The sequence below is a fragment of the Pleurodeles waltl genome, chromosome 11 (assembly GCF_031143425.1).
Source record: "Pleurodeles waltl isolate 20211129_DDA chromosome 11, aPleWal1.hap1.20221129, whole genome shotgun sequence".
Lineage (NCBI taxonomy): Eukaryota > Metazoa > Chordata > Amphibia > Caudata > Salamandridae > Pleurodeles > Pleurodeles waltl.
In genome coordinates, this window is record NC_090450.1 from 531,191,586 (window position 1) to 531,215,199 (window position 23,614).

Here is a 23,614-nt window from a genome sequence, read left to right on the forward strand (position 1 = left end):
TCTTATTTGTTCACTCGAGGTCTTTTCTTTGACAGATGTTGCCTATCTCACCACCATCACCAGACCCATCCATCATCTTCCTAGTGATTCTTATTGCAGTGCATGCATCTTGTGATCCCCTAACAGACATGCTTTACTGACTTACTGTTGATCAAGAATTGATCACGGGTTCCCTGTTAAAGCATGAAATTATAACCTTTCCTCTTTTTAAATGTGATCCCTTTGTAGTGATGAAAACCCCATCGAGACTGTTCCACAGTTTATCATTAAAAAATCCTTAAATGAGTTTTAATAAAATTGAACTGTATTTGACACCAGTGACTTAAATAATGTTATGGTTTTATAAAGAAATAAAATATTTAGCGGGGAAAAAGAAATTCTCTAATGACAAAACAAAGTTGGCATGCAATTTCTCACATTGTACAGACTGTACAACAACTAGCAATATTTACTCAATACTGATGAACTATCAAGTTTGCCTTCACTCTCTGTTGAGTGTGTGTTTTAATATTCATTTTTTCAATCATTGAAAAGCCTTCAAATTACTTAACATTCTTCCCAGGCACATTGCTTATTTTTGTAGAATCTCTTCCACTTGCATGAATGTGCAGTGTCCGATGGCTTAGGTTGTTTTTAGCCTGAATAAACCCATTCAGATCCATCTGCCATAATCACTCAGTCATAATCTGGTTCACGGTCAGTAAGGAATACCACAGGCACTAGTATTGTTTTGAAAAGATATAAGCATTTTTTTTAATGCAAATGTAGTGATGTGACTGTTTTCAAGTAGGCTGCTGCTACCCCTAGCAAAAAAAGCCCAACAGCGCAGAGAGTGCCAAATACTTAAACATGTTTTGCAGTTCCTAGGCATATCATGCTTGTAACACCCTTTCAGCAATGGTATACAACAGCTGTAGTAGTATAGTTTAGAACAGAGATTGCTAAAAATTACTCACTTGCATTTTAGTTGTGCATATACCTGACGGTGCAAGTATAAACCAGAGCTTCGAATTACAAAATTTCAGTTTACATTTGTAAACATATTTATTCTCTGTCGTAACCAACTCGGGGCAACTCTGTTCAGCTGAAGGCAACCATCAGTCATACAGTCAAACTGTTACAAGTATGTGCTAATTTTCATTTTGAAAGAAAGCAATAGCCAAACCTCTTGAAAATGGTAACAAGGATTATCATTGTGCCAAAATTCTACCCCTTGGCTTTTCAGGGCCAGAAGCTAACACTGACGTTTTTGCCTGATATGGTGAGCTGTGGGATTCCATGTACCAGAAATACCATCTACTCTCTTTAATGCAGTATAGTAACAATCTACCCTCAAATACCTACCTACAGGCTGTACCAATTGTTTTTTAAATGATTTACGCCTTCTGATTTTTCATAATGTTTCATAATAAACCGATCAGACCAAGGGTGTCTGACATTACTTTTACTAATGAACCATTCAGGCTGAAAGTCTTTGTCGTTGGCTTGTTACCATAATTAGTACAGACCTACTGTACTGACCAAAAGCTTTCCCACAACTCCCCCTTCGGGAATACAGTCATACGATTACAAATATGTACAAAATTACTGTTGGCAAAACAATATACACATCACTCCTAGGATGACCTAAAAATGATTCTCCCAGTGCTAGACTTCTACCACCGCCGTGTGAGGGGGATAACCAACACTAATTGAAGACTTTGCCTACCTTAGTAAACTGTGAATGTCCATGTAACAAAATATAGCTCTTCAGGTTTAAACAGTTTAATAGCAACCCACCCATAAATGCCTCTTGCATTTAAGATATGGATTTCACAAAATATATGTCAGACTTACTGACTTTTATTGTAACTTTACAAAATAAACAGACCAGAGGTGTGGCATCAGACATAACTTTTCCCAGTGACCTAGTTAAGCCTATAGCTTTTTTGTTGTTTTTTTTTCTCTATAATCGACTTAGATCTACTGTTGTGAGCTAATGCTATTACAGGGCAAAAGTGCAATGCCAAACTCTGGGCCTGATTTAGAGTTTGGTGGCTAGTTTTACACTGTTACAAACGTGACGGATATCCCATCTGCCGTATTATGATTCCCATAAGATATATTGGGATCATAATACCGCGGACCGGATATCCACCACATTTGTAACAGAGTAACCCCATCTACAAAACTCTGAATTAGTCCCCTCTGTATTTCAGTGGCAGCACACACTACCTGTCCAATGAAAAGATTGTACAGAGGATGATGATCTTCATGTAGACATAACGTAAACTCTTGCTTCTGTACTGCTTCTTAAAACTCGTCGTCCGGCACTCATGTAAGGCCTGCTTACAGCTTCGCAGTCCGCCAGATCTAAAAACATATTTACCAATAAAGCTAAACAGCTTTTTCTGAAAAGGTAAGCAATGGTTAATATTTATCACAGATATGTCCTTTGTCCCAGAAATCATTATTTAATCAATAAACCAAATTGTTTATGATTAAAAGAACGAGTATTCTTTTAATGTAGCTCAATCAATGAATGTTTTGAAGTAAAATTAATACTTGTTTACATTTGGGCATTTGGGCACCTATGCTATGCAATTTTGAGTGACATGGAGTGGGAAATGCTCACACAACATAAATAGGGCTTTACTACAAGTGCACTGGAAATCTCTTTGCAAGTAGACACATGAGTTTCAGGCTAAATGAAGATTACAAGGTGGGAAAAAACCAGCTCCTCTGGGACTTTCCTGGACATATTGAAAATGAAAAGCAGATGGAATATATCTCCTTAAAAAGTGCCCAAAATGATGGTAAACTTGCAGAAATAGGTTTGTGGTTATTCCTCATTTCTAGAAACCCGTAATATGCTGCAATACCACAAACCTTATTTACTACACCCCACAGTTTGGGTAATTCTGGGTGACATAACCTGATCATTCTTACCATAATAAAGTCTCCGGCATGAAAGGCCACATGACCTCGTGGATCTGAAATCAAAGTGCACGAATAATGAACATGTATTTAATATTTCTGCTGATTACTCTTTTTGTCTTATTATTACAGCAAATAGCTTTTAAAAATCTTGTGCAAAGGAACCAACGAAACGAACAGCAGTCCCAAGGTACGCCTGCGTTAAATTCTACAATCCAGCTGCCATTCATAATAGTTAATACCAGCAAGCGGACTGTGATAGACTGCAGCATCTCCAGTGATAAGTGAGTATGAGGTGCTCAAAATGGCATCCACAGTCAACGCTTATGTACATATCTATATATAATATTAATGCATGTCAAAACATAAAAGATAGTGGTAGTGGGATAATGCCTGGAACCTGTCCTACTGTTCTTGGTCTTTAACAGGCTGTTTTCAATCTTTATATGAAATGTAGTTAATGATAGTGTGAATTATCACTTTAGTCTTTTACAAAGATGGACTTATGAACAGTGCCCAGTCTATGCAAGTGAACTTCTTAATTTCACACAATATCAGTGTTCCTTTGCAACTGGTCAGAAGCAGTAAGTGGGCACTTAAGCATGTTAACTTCATTAAAAATGGGGGTCTCTGGAAGAATGAGATGCTATGCTTTATGGTAAACAGTTGAGACCAGGACTTTTGCAAGTTATTTCTGGTAGCTTCCCGCCCTGAAATTGGGGCCCTGTGTCATTTTAACAATGTTGATTGAAGTAGGAGAAATGGAATGGCGTATGTTAACACTCTTTGTTGGCATAAATAGGTTAATTGAGGCAATGCCTGCCTCCAAAGACCACCGATTGCTTCTGTGCATTGGGCCGGTAAAGATATGTGATCATTCATTAAACTCCAGTCTGCCTTCCTCATCGATCACCATGTGACTAAAAACATCTCAAGGGTGAATGACAGCAAAATAATTGTGCCTTTTGCGGGCAAGACTGAACTATTCCTGGGCACGCATCAACCAGCTGACCTTCCATTTTTCTGGCCAGATTCTCTTGGCTGTGAATTCCATTCAGTATTAGCTATCTGAAACGGAGATGTATGGTTTGATGACAAATGTACCCTTCAAAATACAGGAAAATCCACTAATTAAAGGTTGGCACAAATTCTTCCTTCTCCAAATTCTCTTGCCTTTTCTAACTTTTTCCTTTAAATCGTCTTCAGTTAGAATAATCATTCCAAATGGTCTTGACAATGCAAATTCTGTGTGCTTTGTCAAACCTGCCATTCATTAGGTTCAAATCTCTTTGCAGAAACCACCAAGCTCTTGATGACGACATCAACCTTTCCCATCACTATAATGTGATCACTAACTACAGGCTTCCCAAGCCTTTCAGTTCTTCAGGCAAAGACAAGACACTTCTGGCAATGAGAGGGCAGTCAAAGCTTCTCTCTTCTAGTCCCAATCTTTTGGCACTTTCCTGCCAGTCTGCGAAATTCACTCAACCTTATCTGCTTCAGAAAATAATGGAACACCTACTTGTTACCCTAACACTCTTGCTCCCTGATTCCCTCCCTTCCCTATCTACTTTGTTAATCAAAGCCCTTTTTGGAATCCGCAAACCCATATTCCATGAATCCAATTGTAAATGTCCATAAGTAGATCACTAATTATTATGACAATTTAGATATAAAATATGAGAGTAACAGTGTATCTAATTGTAAAGTATCTTGTGATAAATATGTTGCTCTGGGGGCTGACAACCCGCCAGTATTAGATGTACAGAAGTACTATACTTGTTATGAGGGCATGGGCTTTTCAAAGAAAATATATTGTAGTTTGAGATCTGCATCAAGAAACAGATTCATTAAAATTGCAAAACCAAACCCCAAACATGAAAATCCAATTCAGTGCAGTGATTGATGAATTAGGAATTAGTTAAAAACAAATTGTTATGATGTAAAATTATTTTATGTAGCGCAGTTTCTTCTACTGTACTAGAACAAAGAGTAGCAACTGAGCCAGAACCTATCCAACATATACAGTGGGGTATACTGTTTATCAGATTATGTATAGTGTCTTATTGGTGTGATATATTATTAAAACGAAATGTAACACATTGTGAAATTTTGATTAAATTAAATAGAAGACGTTTTGAGGAATATTTGTGTCCCACCGTACATAGGAAGCTTCAAAGTTATTTTTTATGGGTTAGTGGGTTTTTGGTTTGTTGGCCGGTACCTATCCAAACCAATTACGTAGGTGACAGCCATCTTCTAACGGCATTTTAAGGAAAAGGTGGATTGACTGATCCTGAAGGTGGCATGGCGAGAATTCCACAAACTAGCTGCCTACATTGAAGATGCCCACTGTTGAGTGTTCAATGAAACAAAGCGTGTTCCAGTGGTCTAGGCCCTGATTTTGAGTGGGCTGGTACATTTCGAACCGTGCTCTGACTCCTGTTTGTGCAGTGATTGGCATTCAGAGTACTGTTGTAATTACAGCACCCCTGCAGTTTTCTGTTGGTGAATTTCATCTGACTGAACCTTTCAAAATTTACTAGGTGAAAAACATGCAGTATATTCCAAGGCATGCAAAATCTAGTGCCGAAGACACCAAAGTCTCAATTGAATTCTTAATTTTCAACTGGAAGATTCGGAATAGTAGGTGTTTACTACACTTGGTATTCAATGGATTTGGATTGCTAAATGGATAGGTTTGGTTTTAGCCAAGACCTTTTGTTTTTACCAAAATTATACATATATATATAACATATATTAATTATAGTGGTATCAGCCAGTAATCCTCATCCACTGCTCTGTTAATGTGTTATTCAGATTTTTCATCTGCTCACTACAGCCCACTTCACCCATTAGCTTACTTTAGGGTGAGTGATGGCATTCTGCACTTTCACAAAGAACACATTCACACAAATTAGTTCAGTTCAGTACCAGTGACTACTACGGTGAATTGTGCTTTGAGGCCTAAAAATATTTTGACTTTTAGCCAATGTGTGCATTTTTTATATTGGCGAAGACATGGCAGCAGCTCAAAATAAACTTTTACAAAAACCATAAGAAAACAAGCATTGACAAAGCCTATAAGCTGACAGTCAACAGCGGCCCTGTTGGCTTAAAAAAGGCTTTCTGTTTTGGAAAGACAAAATGGAGTTGGAGAGAATGCACTGGACCACCAAGTGTTCCTCAACCCCAAAGCGTCCTGATATGATTCACAAAGAGGAACCTGTCCAATGGGAATAGCTTACTGTTTGTTAATCAGATGCCACTCCAACTCTGGTGTCTGTTTCAATCAATTTTGTAGACTAAAATTGGTCAAACTGTTGGTACATGTCAATGCAACTAGTTATTGGGAGGGACACCCTGTTCACTGCTTCCTAGTCGCAAGCCATTTGATTTTGTGAAATGTAGGAATTGTGACTAGGAAAGTGTTTTTTTTTTATGTAGGCCCTCTTTGTTTGCACATGGCGTTCAGCAGCAGCCCCATTACTGTAGGGCACAGAGAAGAGTGTTAAGTTTCATAAACTTTATCAGAAGGATGAGGCCCTTCACAGCTCGGCGGCCAGAATCACTGTCAACCTCCCACGCTGCACTCACATCACACTACACCTGGAGGAGCTCCACTAGCTCTCCACTCTCAAACGAGCATAGTTCAGACTCCTCAACCACACTTTCAAGCGGTACATAACACTGGCTCAGCATACTCGCAAATACACATTAGAGACTCCTCCTCACTTCTTGAATTCTGCAAGAATCTGAAGTCCTGGCTTTTCGAGTAGTCCCACTAGGCCCAGGTGTGCCTGGGCTCACATCTGCTCAGCGCCAGGATACCCTCCCGGGTGATAGTGTGCTCTACTAATCTGCATAACATTAAGGAAGCACTGCATGAGACTTATGCTTCTTTCCTGCTTGATATGGCCTGTCATCAAGTCTTCCTAGTTTTGAATCAGAGAAACAAAGCAAAAGTTAACATCTCCAAAAAGAAACAAACATTGGCATATACAGTAGGTCTGGCCTTGGAAAACATGCAATGCTTTCATTTATTCATTATTGTTTTTTGAAAACATATGTAACATGCAAAACAAATTTAGCAAAAATATTTAAAAAAATGCCCCAAAAAAAATGAGTGGCCTAGCAGGCCAGGCACACCAGCCATGGCTCTGACGTGCACTGTTTTTCAGGCAGCTGAGCAGATGTGATCCGGCAAAATTTAGTCTCACGCAGTAGGACAGTCAGTGGATGAAGGTGGCTGACTAATAGCCCCATGCTGCATGATGAAGTGGGTGGTAGCCAACTGTGAATGACTTTAACAAACCAGTGATAAATGAGGCTGACCAAAAGCTGCTGTATTGCATTTAGATAGATAGATAGATAGATAGATAGATAGATAGATAGATAGATAGATAGATAGATAGATAGATAGACAGACAGACAGACAGATTTTTTTTTATTATGAATGTTTTGGAACGCATGAGACTAGCAGACTGATATAATCATGTAAAGAATGCCAGAAACAATAAATAGCCCACTCTTCCATCACTGTACAAAATGTTAATGGCCATAAAATAGGACAACTTGGATAGTAAAACATTTTGGGGAAAAAGTTCAGATCTCTACTCATCATTTTGGTGAATCCGAAAAATAGTGTCCGTGTGTGTATCTATATGTATATATTTCACAACCACTAGGCTCACTGCTGTAGGCAGTCCACATTAAGCAGGTTTGGCTGATTTCTCGATTTGCACCACAAACTTCATTCTACTATTTTCGTCGCAGGAAAATATTTTTCGTTGGAAGAAACTGCTTCCTTTATCCCATTGAAATAGGGGTGTTTTGTTTTTCACCTTAGCATTGCATTTTGCAGGAGTGTTTTTACCTGCATGTCGGGGATGCCAGGCAAAGCTGTTTAATACTAGCACATCTTCAGGTTTGTGGTTGTGCATGCATTTTGTATGTCGGCCTTCCTCCTTACACTCTCCTTCTCCCGAAACCCAGTATTGCGAAAATGATGCCTTACTACTAGATGTGTGTAGTGCTACATTTTGCCGGAGGGCACAAATGCTGGCAGATCCTGATCCCGTGAGTCAGGAAGAATGCTTGAGACTTTTTTGTGCACCGAACTCCAATTTAGGTGAGCCAAAAACTTTGTGAATGAGTCCCTCTTTTTGTCAGGAGAAACCTGGCTCATTGTATTTGTGGCCCTAGATGCTGGGGACCACAAAATATATTCATAAATGTAGTTTATTTTTTATTTGTCTTGAGTAGTAGAGCTTTTTTGCACAGCTGCTAGCATCCTCATGAAAACGTGTCTACAACAAGTAGCAGCGATGGCATATGCCTTGCTGGACTTAAGTATCCACTCATAGTGTTGACAAGTTTGATGTGTGAACACAAGGGAGATAGCAGGCAAGCACAGTAGCCGAAATGCAATTGCTGAAAAACGTTTTGCACGGCTTGGATGATGTATGGAAGTGGCATTTAAGGCTGTCAGCGGCAGTCTGCTACAGACCTTGTACTCGCATGTGTGGACAAAGGTAAACCAAGTTGGTTTTGGATATGGCTGTGGAGCCTTTGAAAATCTGTTGTTACCAATTCTTTTAATATATAAATAGAGTGGATTTTGACTCCTCACACCGGCGTATTTCTCTCACCTCATTCTGTTGTCAGCTTGTTGTAGTTTCCGCCTCCATTTTTGTTGCATTCCTTTGCAATAGGGACTATTTTACACATACCAAGTACACTGGACTATGACACACCAAGCAGCGTGGTGCATCTATAGCCACCTTCTACGGAGTGCTTGCATTTCAGTGCACGAGGGATTATTTTACACCTCAAAAGTACACTGAAAGATAACACTTCAAATTATTTATTTCATATATGCATTGTATATAGATATATATTTTCTATACTCTGAAGAAGCTTCTTTTTTTAAATACATATATTTATTTATGTATTTATTTATTTGTTTATTTTGGTGAGGACTCAAAATTCCAGCCTGACCTAATGGCTTTTCAAATGCATTTTTAAACAGTGACGCAGTGAAGTGAACACGTGCTGTACAACCAGGCAGGACGTTTCATCTGTGTCTGTAGTCTGTGGCTGCAAAGGGAGCAACATTTAGTGCCCGATTAGGTTGGATCGGTTCGAGGTTGAATTTGTTTGCATTTCAATATCACAGCAAACGTGGGATTCCTAAGTTTTAAATGTGTGATTATTTGGCAAAGGTATTTAGGAGGATGTCCCCCTCTTGGAAAATTAAGTGAAAAAAGGCACTGTTAGTGAGGCTACTGCATTCAGCCATTTTGTTGCGAATGGCGACATGTTAAGCTTCAGAACAGAATGGTATAAAATGAAAACGTGGGGTCTGGTGAGTGTTGAAGGGGGTCTCGTCATATCCCTTGCAGTGTGTCAACTGATGGTGTCACCACTATAATACCTTTATCTCTGTACCATTGCCTCACAGTAGTACCACAAAAGCTGAACTAGCGATCCAAGCCAGAACAATGTGTGTCTCCCCTACTGCAGTGGTTCCCAAACTTTTTCGACCCGCGGCTCCCTACATCTATATTTGCCATTGCCCGCGGCTCCCCATTATGTTACTTTTTTTTTTCTTCGGGTGGGCGATGTAAGCCCAGCCTCAGGAGTACTTTAATTATATCAACGAGCATAACATGGATGTTTTGTATCTTTCCTCCTCCCTGCTAGACCACATCTCCTCCAATTCAACCTCTCATTCTTAAACGTCTAATCAATGTAGCCACATCTCCCCCCTGTGTCACAATTGCTGTCCTCCATGCATGTGTTTTCTTCTCTGTTTACAACGTCATTACATTGCCTTGACCACACACACATATCACACCTCACCTTTGGTGCACACATTCTGCCTTCAATCTGGACACTTTCTCCTCTAAAACTACTTAACAGTACTTGATCATTCACCAGTGCTTAATTTGTGCTTGTTGTTACCGGTGCTAAGCAAGGAAGAGAAAAACGAAATAGTGTCACAATGGGAGAAAACAGCTGCAAGAGTGAGCTGAAGGGGCAGGGAGTGGCTTTAAAATCATTGAAGAGGCCTGAGATGGCTTCAGTATTACACTGCCTCAGTATTCAATTTTCGCACATTTAATTGCAGCAGCCACATGGTTAAAAGGAGGACTTTGGGCACCGGCACGTTTTTATTTACAAATTAAGCACTGCTGTTCACACTCCCACTCTGCAGTTTCTTGAGAATTTAGGAGGCACTGCTGCCTTAAATTATTTCAAAGGCTTCAGCTTTTGATAACTGTGCTTTCCAAGTTCCACTTGGTCTGTACCTCCCATAGCCGTTTTTCTGGCATCCCAACGAAAATTGCCTTCCCCTGGCAGTAAGACTCAGTAAGTAATCTGATTTGGGCATGCAAGTGAGGGAGGATTGTGGTCCTATAATTTATTTTTAACAATTTACTAGCATTTAGTAAACACAAATGGGGAAAAAAGGAAAGGTGTGCTTAGTAATAAGAAAAGGGTGGAAGGTTAATCTTTCACAAAGCAGAAATGCTGCAATTTTCCCCTGGACTTGTCATCAACAAGGAACTAATAATTCTAATAATGTCTTCTAACCTAAATAAACAAACTCAACCTCTGTGTGTGTGCTGAATCAAGCTGTTAGCAGTTTTCTTCTGTCCCGAAACTACACAGGGGCCTCGTGCTGGCCCCTGGGAAATATCCATCTGTTTTAAAAACAGAACATTAGTTATTAATAATACTATAATTACTATATCGGTTCTGCTTAGGAGAATTTCCTGCACATTCCTGTGATCTCCGGTCCTGCGGTGCCCTCTCTCTCACCCTAGATTAGAAATCCTAATAATAATAACTTTTATTTAAGAACTAATCACGTTTGGTGAAACCATGCTGCAGAGGGCAAGACCTTGACAGGTGGGGCTTATGTAACTCTCCCACATAAAATGCTAAAGAGTTACTCAGCCGCAAAATACTTTAAACTTGTCATAAACAGATCATTTATAAACTGCACACATAAATCTTTTTAAAATGTTCAATTCATGTTTCCAAAATGTGCGTGGCGCCCCTGGCAACTTTTAACGGCGCACCAGGGTGCCGCGGCGCACAGTTTGGGAACCACTGCCCTACTGGCATGTGCCGCCTAAGTCCCCAACACAATGCAGCGGAAAAAACGGGAGAGTTATTATGTTCTTAACGTGCAGGTAGAATCGAGGTATCAACATCATATGCCCTGTCTCCAATCGTATTTTTTTAGTGTTTCTAATTTTAAGTATGCCACATCATAATATGCCTGGTTAAATCAATATACTCTAAAGGTAGGATTCTATGGAGGTAAGTAAACTCACAAACATAGGAAAGAAATCTTTATGAAAGGAATATCCCTGATGCCACAAGATCATGGGTTCTGGTGGCGGTATCACGTAATGTCTGTATGCTTTAGCACAGGTTGCTCTGCTGTTCCAGGGAATACCACCATAACATAATCGGAAAGCGAAAGCAACAGCTCATATTTATGAAACGGATTATATAGTTTTGTTCTTTCACTATGATTGTAGAATAAGAGGTTAAAATAAGTGATTTTATTCGTAATTGTGTCTGGTTTCTTAAAATTCCGAAAAGGTTCACTTGAAAAAATACATTACGACAGGTGACATAACCGATCAGGAAACAAGTTAAACCCTCGTTAATACATTCTGACAGGTTTAGTAGGCCATATCACAGCAGGAGTATCGCAGATTAAACCAATAACTGGGAGGAAAGGCATTGCAAAAGCAAACTGCTTTTTGGTATTTGTTAATGCTGTAGCTATTTGGATTTATAAATCATATGTTTTCTTAAGTAAATGCCGTTCTTTGCCTGCACATCCGTTTCATGAGATCTGTGCCTTAATAGTTACCACAGCACTGGCATTGCCAGGGTCCAGGGGCCTATTTCAAGCAAGGACATTGGTTTGTCTCTTCCACAGTAGTATACCTCCGAATCTGGAGTGCTGAGATCACTTACAACCCTGGGGGCAGTTCCAAAGCACTTGTTGCACTGACGATAGTTGTGCTGCTGTGTCACAGGAAGGTTTTGCTCTCGAGTGATGAGTTTTTATCTTGCAGGGTTGCACATACAATAGATGTCCTCTATACATCACTTAGCTCAAACCTGCCTGTTAATGTCAGGCTTCTAATACTGAGGGATGCTATGTCTTTTTTTAATACAGGTTTAAAGTATGTAAGAGTAAAAACTATCAGAGAAGAGATTAACAAAGATCTTTTATCCACCTCCCTCCTTTTCCAACTATGTATATGGCCCATATGATTGTCCTATGATCTTTTCGTGTGCATCACATTGAAGTTTCATTCTCCACTGAGCCATACTGCCTGGATTTCTTTTTTAGAGATTGTGTTTCTTCCTCCACACAAAGCATTCTACAGCTTCCATGTAACTCAATGTCAATGTACATACCTCTGAAACTATGCAGAGTCCAGGCTTCAAAGAGAGTCAAATGCAAGTGTTTGATCGCTGGTTCTTGCACAAGTTATTTTGGCCATTTCAACAGTCTGTCCTCAAGCTTGTTGTGTTCATAAAGGGATGAACTCAACTTCGTGATCCCAGACTTAGACTATTTAAAACCATTCTACTAGTTGTAGAAAAGAGTGCCCTCTTACCTCAAGTACCAGAATGTAACTGAAATGTGTTCTTAGGTCCTGCTGCCAGTCCCATGTAATGCTGCAGTGCTCTACCAATGCAGCATGAGTAGTGTTGCGGGATTTCTTCACCAGCGTTGTTGATCAATTTCTTTTTTATTGTATTGCTCGCTCAAAGCTTGTTTGCAGCTTTCAGAGCTTGCTTGCTAGGATCCTCCAAGCCTGGTCTGAGTTTTTTCTTGAGCCGCAACAAGCTCATAGGTGAAACCTCACTCTTTCTCTTGGTACTACTGATTGATCTGTTTAGAAGATGCTGTACAGTGCACACAATCAAAATGGAAGTTTGATCATGCGTTGCTCTTGGAAGTAGAAAATACATGCTTATGAGCAGAGCCGCACCTCCCAGCTGTCTTCTAAAATACAAGAAATGATAAAGAGTATCCCTGACTTCTCTGTATCCATCTGGCTTAATTGTGCTCTTCTTGAGAAAAGAGACTCTTTCTCTTTGAAGAACAGTACATTACGACACAGTTGCGGTCCATTTCTGTTCTCAAAATACAGCTTCCCCTCTAGTGACCGATGGGCTGTATCTTTGCCTAAGGCCATGTACAGTTCTCTGCTGCCTTTGACTAGTTAGCACTATACAGATACTGCATACATACAAACATGCATGATAGTGGCAATGAAAAAGAGTGAGTATCTTGAGCCTGACCCTCTGCATAGAGAAGGCTATAAGACACTTTACCGTGGCAAGGTTTGACATAAAGTATAAGGGCACTACACCTGTGCTGTCTCCTTTGATTACAAATAAAACTCATCCAAGACCCTCTAGGACTTTTGAAATGCATTTATGTTTAAACAAAAGACCTATTTGTTGATCTGGATTCTGACCACAAAAGGGGGAAGGCAGTGGAATTGATATCAATACTAAGATCAGCACTCAACCTCTCCCAAAGGACATCTCCGAAAGGGAAGAATTAATGTCTGAATGACTTAAAAACTCATGTGCTTACTACCCGTCGTCGCCAAATGGATGGTTTGATCCTTAAATACCAGTCCTTAAAACAATGTAGCCACCGTGGAGTCGGACAACAAATCTTAAGAAAACTGTTTTGGCAATAGTACAAAACCTATGTATACATATGTAGAAGAATAACCATTCATGCACCCAAGAGAAGGTTAATGAAGATTCAATGTTCATATGCAGTAAGTCAGACAAAATTGTTAACATTATCCAGTGCAGGAAATATGACAAGAAAAATATATGAGAGAAATCAGACAGTCTTTTTAAACCAGGGTGGATTCAGGCAGGTTCACTATTTAAGATATTGGCACCTGGAAATCAGTAGGACAGCTCTTCTCACAAAAGTTTTTTTTTTTTTACCTACGAGCAGCTAATTATCTTCTGCAGTGGTTTATGACTGATTGTGGGGAACAATTGAAGTACATCTCCCCGAAAAACACTAGTGCTTACTTCTGGGTTTGTTTTGCTTTTCGAGCCCCCATCCACTGACACCAAAACTAGGCTTCGGCATAAAACCCCACCACAGAGATGCCAAAACTAATCTTGCTACAGAATCTTTTGCAACGATCCTGACTGATCTTTAGACAGTTCCCAAAGATTTCACTTGCTCTTCAGGTCTTACAGATAATAAGACCTTCAATCGCCGAAACCTGATAAAAACGTATTTTCCAGTGAGACTCCCACTGTTTTCCTCAAACCTGAAGACAGGAGTTGGGCCCTCACAGGGCAGTGCAGCAAAACAAAATGCAAACTCTGAACTTGTTTGGAAACAGTCATGTGGCATTGGGTTTTAAATACCCAATGGTAATGGTCATGGGAGTAGTCTGACCTGTTGACAAATGACATATTGATGTTGATCAGGCTTTTAGGTTTTGTCTACAGCACACATGCGCTGTCAGTAAAAGCTTTTAAAAAAAACAAAAACTTAAGAGGCTAGAGCCCACCCATTGCTTACCATTGGTTGGCTCCTAAGTCAATCCTGTTTCTTTACTTACCATTGGTCAGAACCTCCTTTTTGCCTCTGGATCCCTCCTGGGCTTTAAATATTCATTGGTGCCATTGAGCATAGACCAAGAATTGCTTCCTGTAGCCAGTGTCCTTCCACTGACCGCATGCTCATTCAGGTACTCTCTTGTTACTTTTGGACATGCACTCTTATTGAGTGTATATCCAAAAGTAACTCTCCTTCATCCCGCCCATGTTTCCCCTACCACCCCTGCCCTTCTTTGTTTTTTACCCACCCAGTTCTCCCACTCTACCTCCAAAACCCTGCATTGTTTTTTTATTTTACCTGTTTCCCAACAGCGCACAATGCTATACAAAATGGTTCGAAGAAAAAAAAGCACTATGACGCAGTTCACTGGCCTTGCCATTGCACATTTTGTTTTTTACTTTCAGCCATGTTGCACAAAACATTGACAAAGCCAATAGACTTCGCAGTGGCTTTGCCAGTGCTTGTATTCTGTTGTATGTGCACTGTTGAAACAAACACCGTGCACATTTCTCTCAAATTACTTCATGCATGCGTGTAGGAGGCTGGCCTGGCTTGTAGTGGGTACCAAGGGGTACTTACACTTTGTACCAGGTCCAGTTATCCCTTATTAGTGTAGAAGAGGTGTCTAGCAGCTTAGGCTGATAGAAAAGGGTAGCTTAGCAGAGCAGCTTAGGCTGAACTAGGAGACATGCAAAGCTCCCACTATACCACTGGTGTCATATGCACAATATCATAAGAAAACACAATACACAGATATACTAAAAATAAAGGTACTTTATTTTTATGACAATATGCCAAAAGTATCTCAGTGAGTACCCTCAGTATGAGGATAGCAAATATACACAAGATATATGTACACAATACCAAAATTATGCAGTAATAGCAATAGAAAACAGTGCAAGCAATGTATAGTCACAATAGATTGCAATGGGAGCACATAGGTATAGGGGCAACACAAACCATATACTCCAAAAGTGGAATGCGAATAACGTATGGACCCCAAACCTATGTGAGCTTGTAGAGGGTCGCTGGGATTTTAAGAAAACAGTGAGGGTTAGAAAAATTGCCCACCCCAAGACCCTGAAAAGTAGGTGTAAAGTGCACCTAAGTTCCCCAGAGAGCACAGAAGTCGTGATAGGGGAATTCTGCAAGGAAGACCAACACCAGCAATGCAACAACAATGGATTTCCAGACGAGAGAACCTGTGGAACAAGGGGACCAAGTCCAAGAGTCACACTCAAGTCGTGAGTGGGCAGATGCCCAAGAAATGCCACCTGAGGGTGCAAAGAAGCTGCCACCGGATGGTAGAAGCTGTGGATTCTGCAAGAACGAAGAGGACTAGGAACTTCCCCCTTGGAGGATGGATGTCCCACGTCGTGAAGAAGATTGCAGAGGTGTTTCCGTGCAGAAAGACTGCAAACAAGCCTTGCTTGCTGCAAGGGTCGCGGTTAGGGTTTTTGGATGCTGCTGTGGCCCAGGAGGGACCAAGATGTCGCCAATTGCGTGAGGAGACAGAGGGGGCGCCCAGCAAGTCAAGGAGCCCATTCAGAAGCGGGCAGCACCCGCAGAAGTGCCGGAACAGGCACTACGAAGAAGAGTGAACCGGAGCTCACCCAAAGTCACAAAAGGAGGTCCCACGACGCCGGAGGACAACTCAGGAGGTCGTGCACTGCAGGTTAGAGTGTCGGGGACCCAGGCTTGGCTGTGCACAAAGTAAATCCTGGAAGAGTGCACAGGAGCCGGAGCAGCTGCAAATCACGCGGTACCCAGCAATGCAGTCTGCCGTGGGGAGGCAAGGACTTACCTCCACCAAACTTGGACTGAAGAGTCACTGGACTGTGGGAGTCACTTGGACAGAGTTGCTGAGTTCCAGGGACCACGCTTGTCGTGCTGAGAGGGGACCCAGAGGACCGGTGATGCAGTCTTTTGGTGCCTGCGGTTGCAGGGGGAAGATTCCGTCGACCCACTGGAGATTTCTTCGGAGCTTCTAGTGCAGAGAGGAGGAAGACTACCCCCACAGCATGCACAACCAGGAAAACAGTCGAGAAGGCGGCAGGATCAGCGTTACAAGGTTGCAGTAGTCGTCTTTGCTACTTTGTTGCGGCATTGCAGGCTTCCAGCGCAGTCAGCAGTCGATTCCTTGGCAGAAGGTGAAGAGAGAGATACAGAGGAACTCTGATGAGCTCTTGCATTCATTATCTAAAGAATTCCCCAAAGCAGAGACCCTAAATAGCCAGAAAAGGAGGTTTGGCTACTTAGGAAGGAGGATAGGCTAGCAACACAGGTAAGAGCCTATCAGAAGGAGTCTCTGACGTCACCTGCTGGCCCTGGCCACTCAGAGCAGTCCAGTGTGCCAGCAGCACCTCTGTTTCCAAGATGGCAGAGGTCTGGAGCACACTGGAGGAGCTCTGGGCACCTCCCAGGGGAGGTGCAGGTCAGGGGAGTGGTCACTCCCCTTTCCTTTGTCCAGTTTCGCGCCAGAGCAGGGCTGGGGGATCCCTGAACCGGTGTAGACTGGCTTATGCAGAGATGGGCACCATCTGTGCCCATCAAAGCATTTCCAGAGGCTGGGGGAGGCTACTCCTCCCCAGCCCTGACACCTTTTTCCAAAGGGAGAGGGTGTAACACCTTCTCTCTGAGGAAGTCCTTTGTTCTGCCTTCCTGGGCCAAGCCTGGCTGGACCCCAGGAGGGCAGAAACCTGTCTGAGGGGTTGGCAGCAGCAGCTGCAGTGAAACCCCGGGAAAGGCAGTTTGGCAGTACCCGGTTCTGTGCTAGAGACCCGGGGGATCATGGTATTGTCTCCCCAATGCCAGGATGGCATTGGGGTGACAATTCCATGATCTTAGACATGTTACATGGCCATGTTCGGAGTTACCATTGTGAAGCTATACATAGGTAGTGACCTATGTATAGTGCACGCGTGTAATGGTGTCCCCGCACTCACAAAGTCCGGGGAATTTGCCCTGAACAATGTGGGGGCACCTTGGCTAGTGCCAGGGTGCCCACACACTAAGTAACTTAGCACCCAACCTTCACCAGGTGAAGGTTAGACATATAGGTGACTTATAAGTTACTTAAGTGCAGTGGTAAATGGCTGTGAAATAACGTGGACGTTATTTCACTCAGGCTGCAGTGGCAGGCCTGTGTAAGAATTGTCAGAGCTCCCTATGGGTGGCAAAAGAAATGCTGCAGCCCATAGGGATCTCCTGGAACCCCAATACCCTGGGTACCTCAGTACCATATACTAGGGAATTATAAGGGTGTTCCAGTATGCCAATGTGAATTGGTGAAATTGGTCACTAGCCTGTTAGTGACAATTTGTACAGAGAGAGCATAACCACTGAGGTTCTGGTTAGCAGAGCCTCAGTGAGACAGTTAGGCATCACACAGGGAACACATACATATAGGTCACAAACTTATGAGCACTGGGGTCCTGGCTAGCAGGGTCCCAGTGACACACAACAAACATACTGAAAACATAGGGTTTTCACTATGAGCACTGGGCCCTGGCTACCAGGATCCCAGTGAGACAGTGAAAACACCCTGACATTCACTCACAAACAGGCCAAAAGTGGGGGTAACAAGGCTAGAAAGAGGCTACTTTCTCACAATGCGTGTCTCCACACTCCCATATCCACAGGGCCCGTTGATCTTCATGGTGTAGGTGCGCTGGTGACACAACATGCACATATGGTGAGTTTGGTCCTCACTCTGTGTAGATGTACACGTATATCATCTTTTTAAGTCATACTACGTGCCGTTGTGAAACTAATACAGTGCCTTTATCTCATGGCTCTGTGTTTGTGTGTGCCAAATACACAGACCTGTTTAATGTAATAGTACTCTAGGTACACAAATACTGTGCACCTTTATAACATTGTACTCTGTGCGCGTGCACACACCCAAAAATGTATACGATTCTCTGCAGGTGCCACAAACATTCGCAACAGAGCCATTTTTTTACAGTTATGTATGCACCTATCTGCTGCGTTGCTCCCTCTACCCAATCCCCACCCCACACAATTGCTTTTGCCTCGTGTGTTCACTGGTGCAACACATTCTATTCTTTTTGATCTCACTGCCTTAGGTAGCCTTTTGGTAACGGATAACCCTCACACCTGGGTTAAAATCCGGGTTTGCTGCACATAGGAACTGTGTTTGTAAACAAGTAGATAGGGAGTAGCAATACACATTTTGACAAGTCTTGTTTGTATTACATACATTTTCCAAAAACACGGCAACCTCTTGTCTGTGTGATTTGCATGTATCTGGATCTGCAGTGATTCCCCTTCTATGTATGCACTTTTAACCTAAATGCACTCAGAATCGTTCCTTTGAGGCATTTCTTTGCCGTACAAATAAACACGAAGTAACAAAAGTAACCGTGTCGTAAGGTGCTCTGATGAACTGAGTGCAATACATGGCTTGGCAACTTCAGTACTAATTAATATAGTTTTTCCTAATAGTACTGTCAATATTTTGTGGCTTCACTTTTATCTCGTCCTTGTTCCATCCACCCCCTGTGGTCGTTGCATTTATTGTGTGTTCTCCTGTCTTTTACATGTGTATCAGCCAGACTGTTGGAAATAGTATTTTTTTAAGAAAACATACATGCTAAAAAATAAAGCTGTTTTTAGAAGCCAACACTGTAGAGTCTCAGAACAATCTGTGGTAATTTTAGCTGAACTGTTGTGCAAAATATCTGTGATGAGAAACATGTATGGGAGTACCGATTTGTCCCATGCACTTCTAGTTTTTGAGTAAGCTGCAAAAGAGTCAATTGCAAGAGCTCCACATACTTCTACAGTAGTTTGGACCCTTAGAAGACTGGTTGCACAGCAGTCTGTGCTGCGGTGCAATATATCTTAAAACAGCGCAGGACTTGTAGGGAGATGACAAGCAACTCTCTATTCTGGGGTGGAGGATGTGAGAAAAAAACCCAGAACTGCCGACTGTGGAATAGGGGAACCAGGTTCGAGACAGCAGCGCGGGAGGGTCTGCAACATGGCTTAAAGTAAACAAAAAAAAAGCACTATGATGCGCTCAGTGCTTTGAGCCATGTTGCATAGAAGTCTGCGCTGCTGTGCAACATCTTTTTTAAAAAATATTGACAACGCCAATAGGTCTTGCGTAGGCAAAACCTATAGGCTTTGCCAATGCTTTTTTACTCGTCAGGAACAACTGTGCTGAATAAACCTTTTGTTATATGTATGTATAGTTTATTCTAGTCTTCCAAGAAACCATCAGATCACTCACTGAGGTATCCGTTAGCAAGAATAGAATGTAGGGGGGGGGGGAAATAAAATACGGACTGTTCACAACAGTAACTTACACAAGTGAGGAATATCACAACCCAAAATAGAGGGAAGTGTAACCCTTTAAAGTTAAACTCTGAGGGAAGAGAAGGAATGAAACAGTGCAACTTTGCCCATCAAGAAAACCTTGGGTAGCCATGTACAGAGCCATTCTTTATTGCCACAGTTACTCAGAAGCCAACCCAGAGTCACTACTACCCCCAGCCACATATGCCCCTAGTATCCACACTCTTCCCCATGCCTATATCTTTTAGTCATAAGCTGCAGAGATCAGAGCGAAAGTTAAGGAAGTCTGTCAGAATCTTCTAAACAGTGGGGGCTGGAAGCCATCTCCACCTGAAGGAGATAGGCGTGTCCCTTCGCTGCAGATAACACCAGCCACCACCACCGGTCCCACAGCAGTCATAGCAGAGAAGGCAGCAGCCACCCCGTCAAGGAGGTGCTGCTCATGGTGCACACCTGAACCCCGAGCGTGCTTCATGGAATCAGTCCAAGCAACAGGGATAACTGGCAGAGAGCATACGTGATTATCAGTCTTAGTGCACAAATAAGGAAAAAACCACTATGGCCGTACTGTGAAAACAACATCAGACAGAGGGAGCATGCTCTCGATGGTCTCGTAGGGGGTCTTTGCCGAAAGTCACTTATATAAAATTAAATGGATCGGGATTGGCAAGCTTTCTTCTGAAACGATGGCTACTCAAAACTTACTTTTGATCAGTCAAAAGCTATTTAGTCTTACTTTGTTTGCTACATTCATAAAACCGGAAAACGTTCATCAGGTGATAGTTTCCTTCTGGGTTTAACAAATATTTTAGGTGCTTCCGCTTTGACTGTTTCAAAACTGCCACAGTTTTTTGCCAAGAAAAAGCAGATTTAGCTGCATGTGGTGAGCTGGAAGGGGCAGCAGTTGACCTCCCTCCTTGCCATGGGAGTTAAAAGCTGTGGTAAGGGGGCGATCGGATATATGAACATTCTGCCTCTTTGAACATGATGTTGAAATAAGGTTTTAGGGCCGATGTTCCTCTTCAGCTTTTTATGAGTCAGAAGCGAGTGAAGTTTCAAAGTCTAGAAACACTTCATATCTGTCCTCGTTTCTACTCTCTCCTGCACAGGTTTGAATATCTCTTCAATTTTGACAATGCCTTCGAGATTCACGATGATATTGAGGTTCTCAAGAGGATGGGGATGTCCTTTGGGCTGGAGTCGGGCAAGTGCACAACGGATAACCTGCGGCTTGCACAGGCGCTTGTGCCCAAGGCATTGGAGAGCTATGTGACCGGTAAGCAGTGCAGATGTTGTATATTGAATTGAATAATTATTTGCCGGGGCTGAAAGAATAAAACGGGCTGGTGAAGGGAGGAATGAATACATTGAGTTAATGTCGAGGAGGCATACAAAATTAAAAATACTTGGGCAGGTAGTATTTTTATTCTAGTCTCGATCAACTCACTATTCTCAATTTTATCTTTGCCCACTTTTATGTTACGTTTACTTTGTGTCATAGTTTGATGGGCTCAGCTGCTGAGCAGAATACCTCTTCTAGATTGTGCAGTTTCTTTGTGTGCCCTTTTGGCCACCATGAGCCCAGGCAAAGATTTTTGATAATTTAAAGCAGCAAATCATATAAAATGCCTTGATTTGTACAACCGGCGGTGTTAATGATGCCGCACTATGATTGAGCAATAGACAGCTCTGTGTTTTGAGGTTTCAGTTACACTGCATTATTATGATTTTTGTATCACTGCCCCCTGCTTCTCAGACCGCTTAAAGGTGAACCTCTGCACTAATTTACATCTCCGAGGAAATAACTTTCTCCCTAGGCGGACCCAGGCAAGCCATGGCACAAGGTCCAAAGATGTCTGCTTAATGGTGAGCGTAGCACACAAATGTATTTTGGGCGTGTTGGAATGGCCAAAGCCCTTTCATCGAAGTATTCTTCGGAACTCTACATAATTTTGAAGTCAATTGAAGGCAGAAATTCCTGGAATTCTAATCGGGCCTAACTGTACAGGTTGGGGAATTTCATATGCAGATTCCTTTTTGTGGAATGATAGGAAGCATTCTCAGACGTAAACTTAATGTAGTCAAGCTTGTAAGCTTCTCTGGTTCGTGCCCCAGAGACGAATCTTGGCACTGTGCCAGTATTATTTTGCTGTCACCTTAACATGCCTGGCAGAATAAGCCCCATCCCTGGCAATGAAAATTCCTCTCTGTAATTTTGTAAACTTGCTAAATGGAATTTGAACTTCTCACTTGTGAAATTAGACATTTTCGAGATTTCGCAGTGGTGCAATGAGTTGATACAAAGCAATTTAAATCTCCTACTGAGATTTTCTTCCTTCTTACACAGTGTTAAAATCTGTTATAGAATAGTGCAATGTTTCAGAAAGTGGTTATCATCTTTAATGCATTTGGTGGTTGTGCGCATGTAAATCTCTTTTCGGTGCCCCCGGGGCGTATACCTAAGCAGAACAAATAACAGGCTCACCCTGCATCTGTGAGACTCGAAGTTTGGCGCGAAGTATCCAGTGACTGGGTGTCTCTTTGCCTCCTCAACATCCTCGTCATGATATGAGCGTAGCACGGAATATCCTGCTTCACCTCCCTGCTCTGTCGTCCAAGCCTCGCAGTGGTTTGAATCTCAACCAGGAAAGAGGCAGAAGATGAGGGCAAAGTGGTGATTCCATTTGTAAATAGCTACTTTGGTGCCATGCCCCGATGTGGTGAGGTTTTGAAAAGGGCACAAAGTTGCACTTTATGTTAAGCATAAGCATGCTTTTAATACTCACACATAAAACTCTTTAAATACACAGAAACACACACACACAAAACAGCCACTAAATGAACGAATGTTTCCCATTTACATTAGTAAGAAGCGGTCGCATCTGCAGGTGCACGGTTCTGCACACACTTGCAGATCCATTGATGCTGTACAACAGACGCTATGGCTCACGACACATCATATGCACAAACTGTGTTGCAGCAGCACCTGCACACTACTGCACTTACATACCCACTCTCATACACACGCGCACCTTACGAGTAGACAGTAATCAACACAGAGCACTGCAAAACACTGACACAAAAATACAAGCCGGGCTCCGTATGGGAAGTGATGAAGCAGGGGCGGAGCAGGGAGAATGTTGACCTAAGGGAAGGCTCAGAACCAGAGTAGGTAGTATGGTGTTGAGTGAAAGACATCCTTAGGCACAGGGACAGAGACACAGATGAAGAGAGAAGCTGTGATAAAGTGAGGATAATGAGTTGGGTTGCGCAGAGGGCAGTCCAGAGAGTTGAGAGTGGAGGCGGCATCCAATGCCAGCACAACCACAATTGTGTGAAAGGCAGGACAAAAAAGAAAACCAACCTGATAAAGTCTGCTCTTTTCTCAAACCTGCAAAAAATATGCCTGTTGCTGTTCTTTCACAGTTGAGTTGGGAGGGTGGGAGCAACGTAGAGAGTACCAGGGAACAGCCATGAGAGGCGAACAGTACACGGGGAGAGGTAGCAGGAAAACACATGCACTGTCATGTAATGCTCAAAGAAAACATAGTTCTCAAATCTAAGCACTGGAAGGATACAAATCCTCCAATCAAAAGGATGTTAAAGAAGCAATGTTCCTGCAGATGAAAGAGCACAAGAAAAAAAGTAAAAATATTGAATAAAAGGCAAGCATATATGATTAACAAGAAGGCCAACAAATAATAAGCAATAGGCTGACTC

The 23,614-nt window shown here is 42.1% G+C and overlaps 1 protein-coding gene across 6 annotated transcripts in view; it reads left to right on the top strand.

Annotated features, from left to right (window-relative positions):
* The window catches only part of TFDP2 (transcription factor Dp-2), a 455,267-nt gene that overhangs the window by 361,340 nt on the left and 70,313 nt on the right, over nucleotides 1-23,614 (top strand). For all 6 annotated transcript variants that reach the window (XM_069213927.1, XM_069213929.1, XM_069213930.1 and 3 more), the window contains 2 exons: nucleotides 3,049-3,200; nucleotides 21,004-21,170. In XM_069213927.1, the coding sequence (XP_069070028.1) occupies nucleotides 3,049-3,200; nucleotides 21,004-21,170 (319 nt within the window). The remainder of the gene's footprint in view (nucleotides 1-3,048; nucleotides 3,201-21,003; nucleotides 21,171-23,614) is intronic.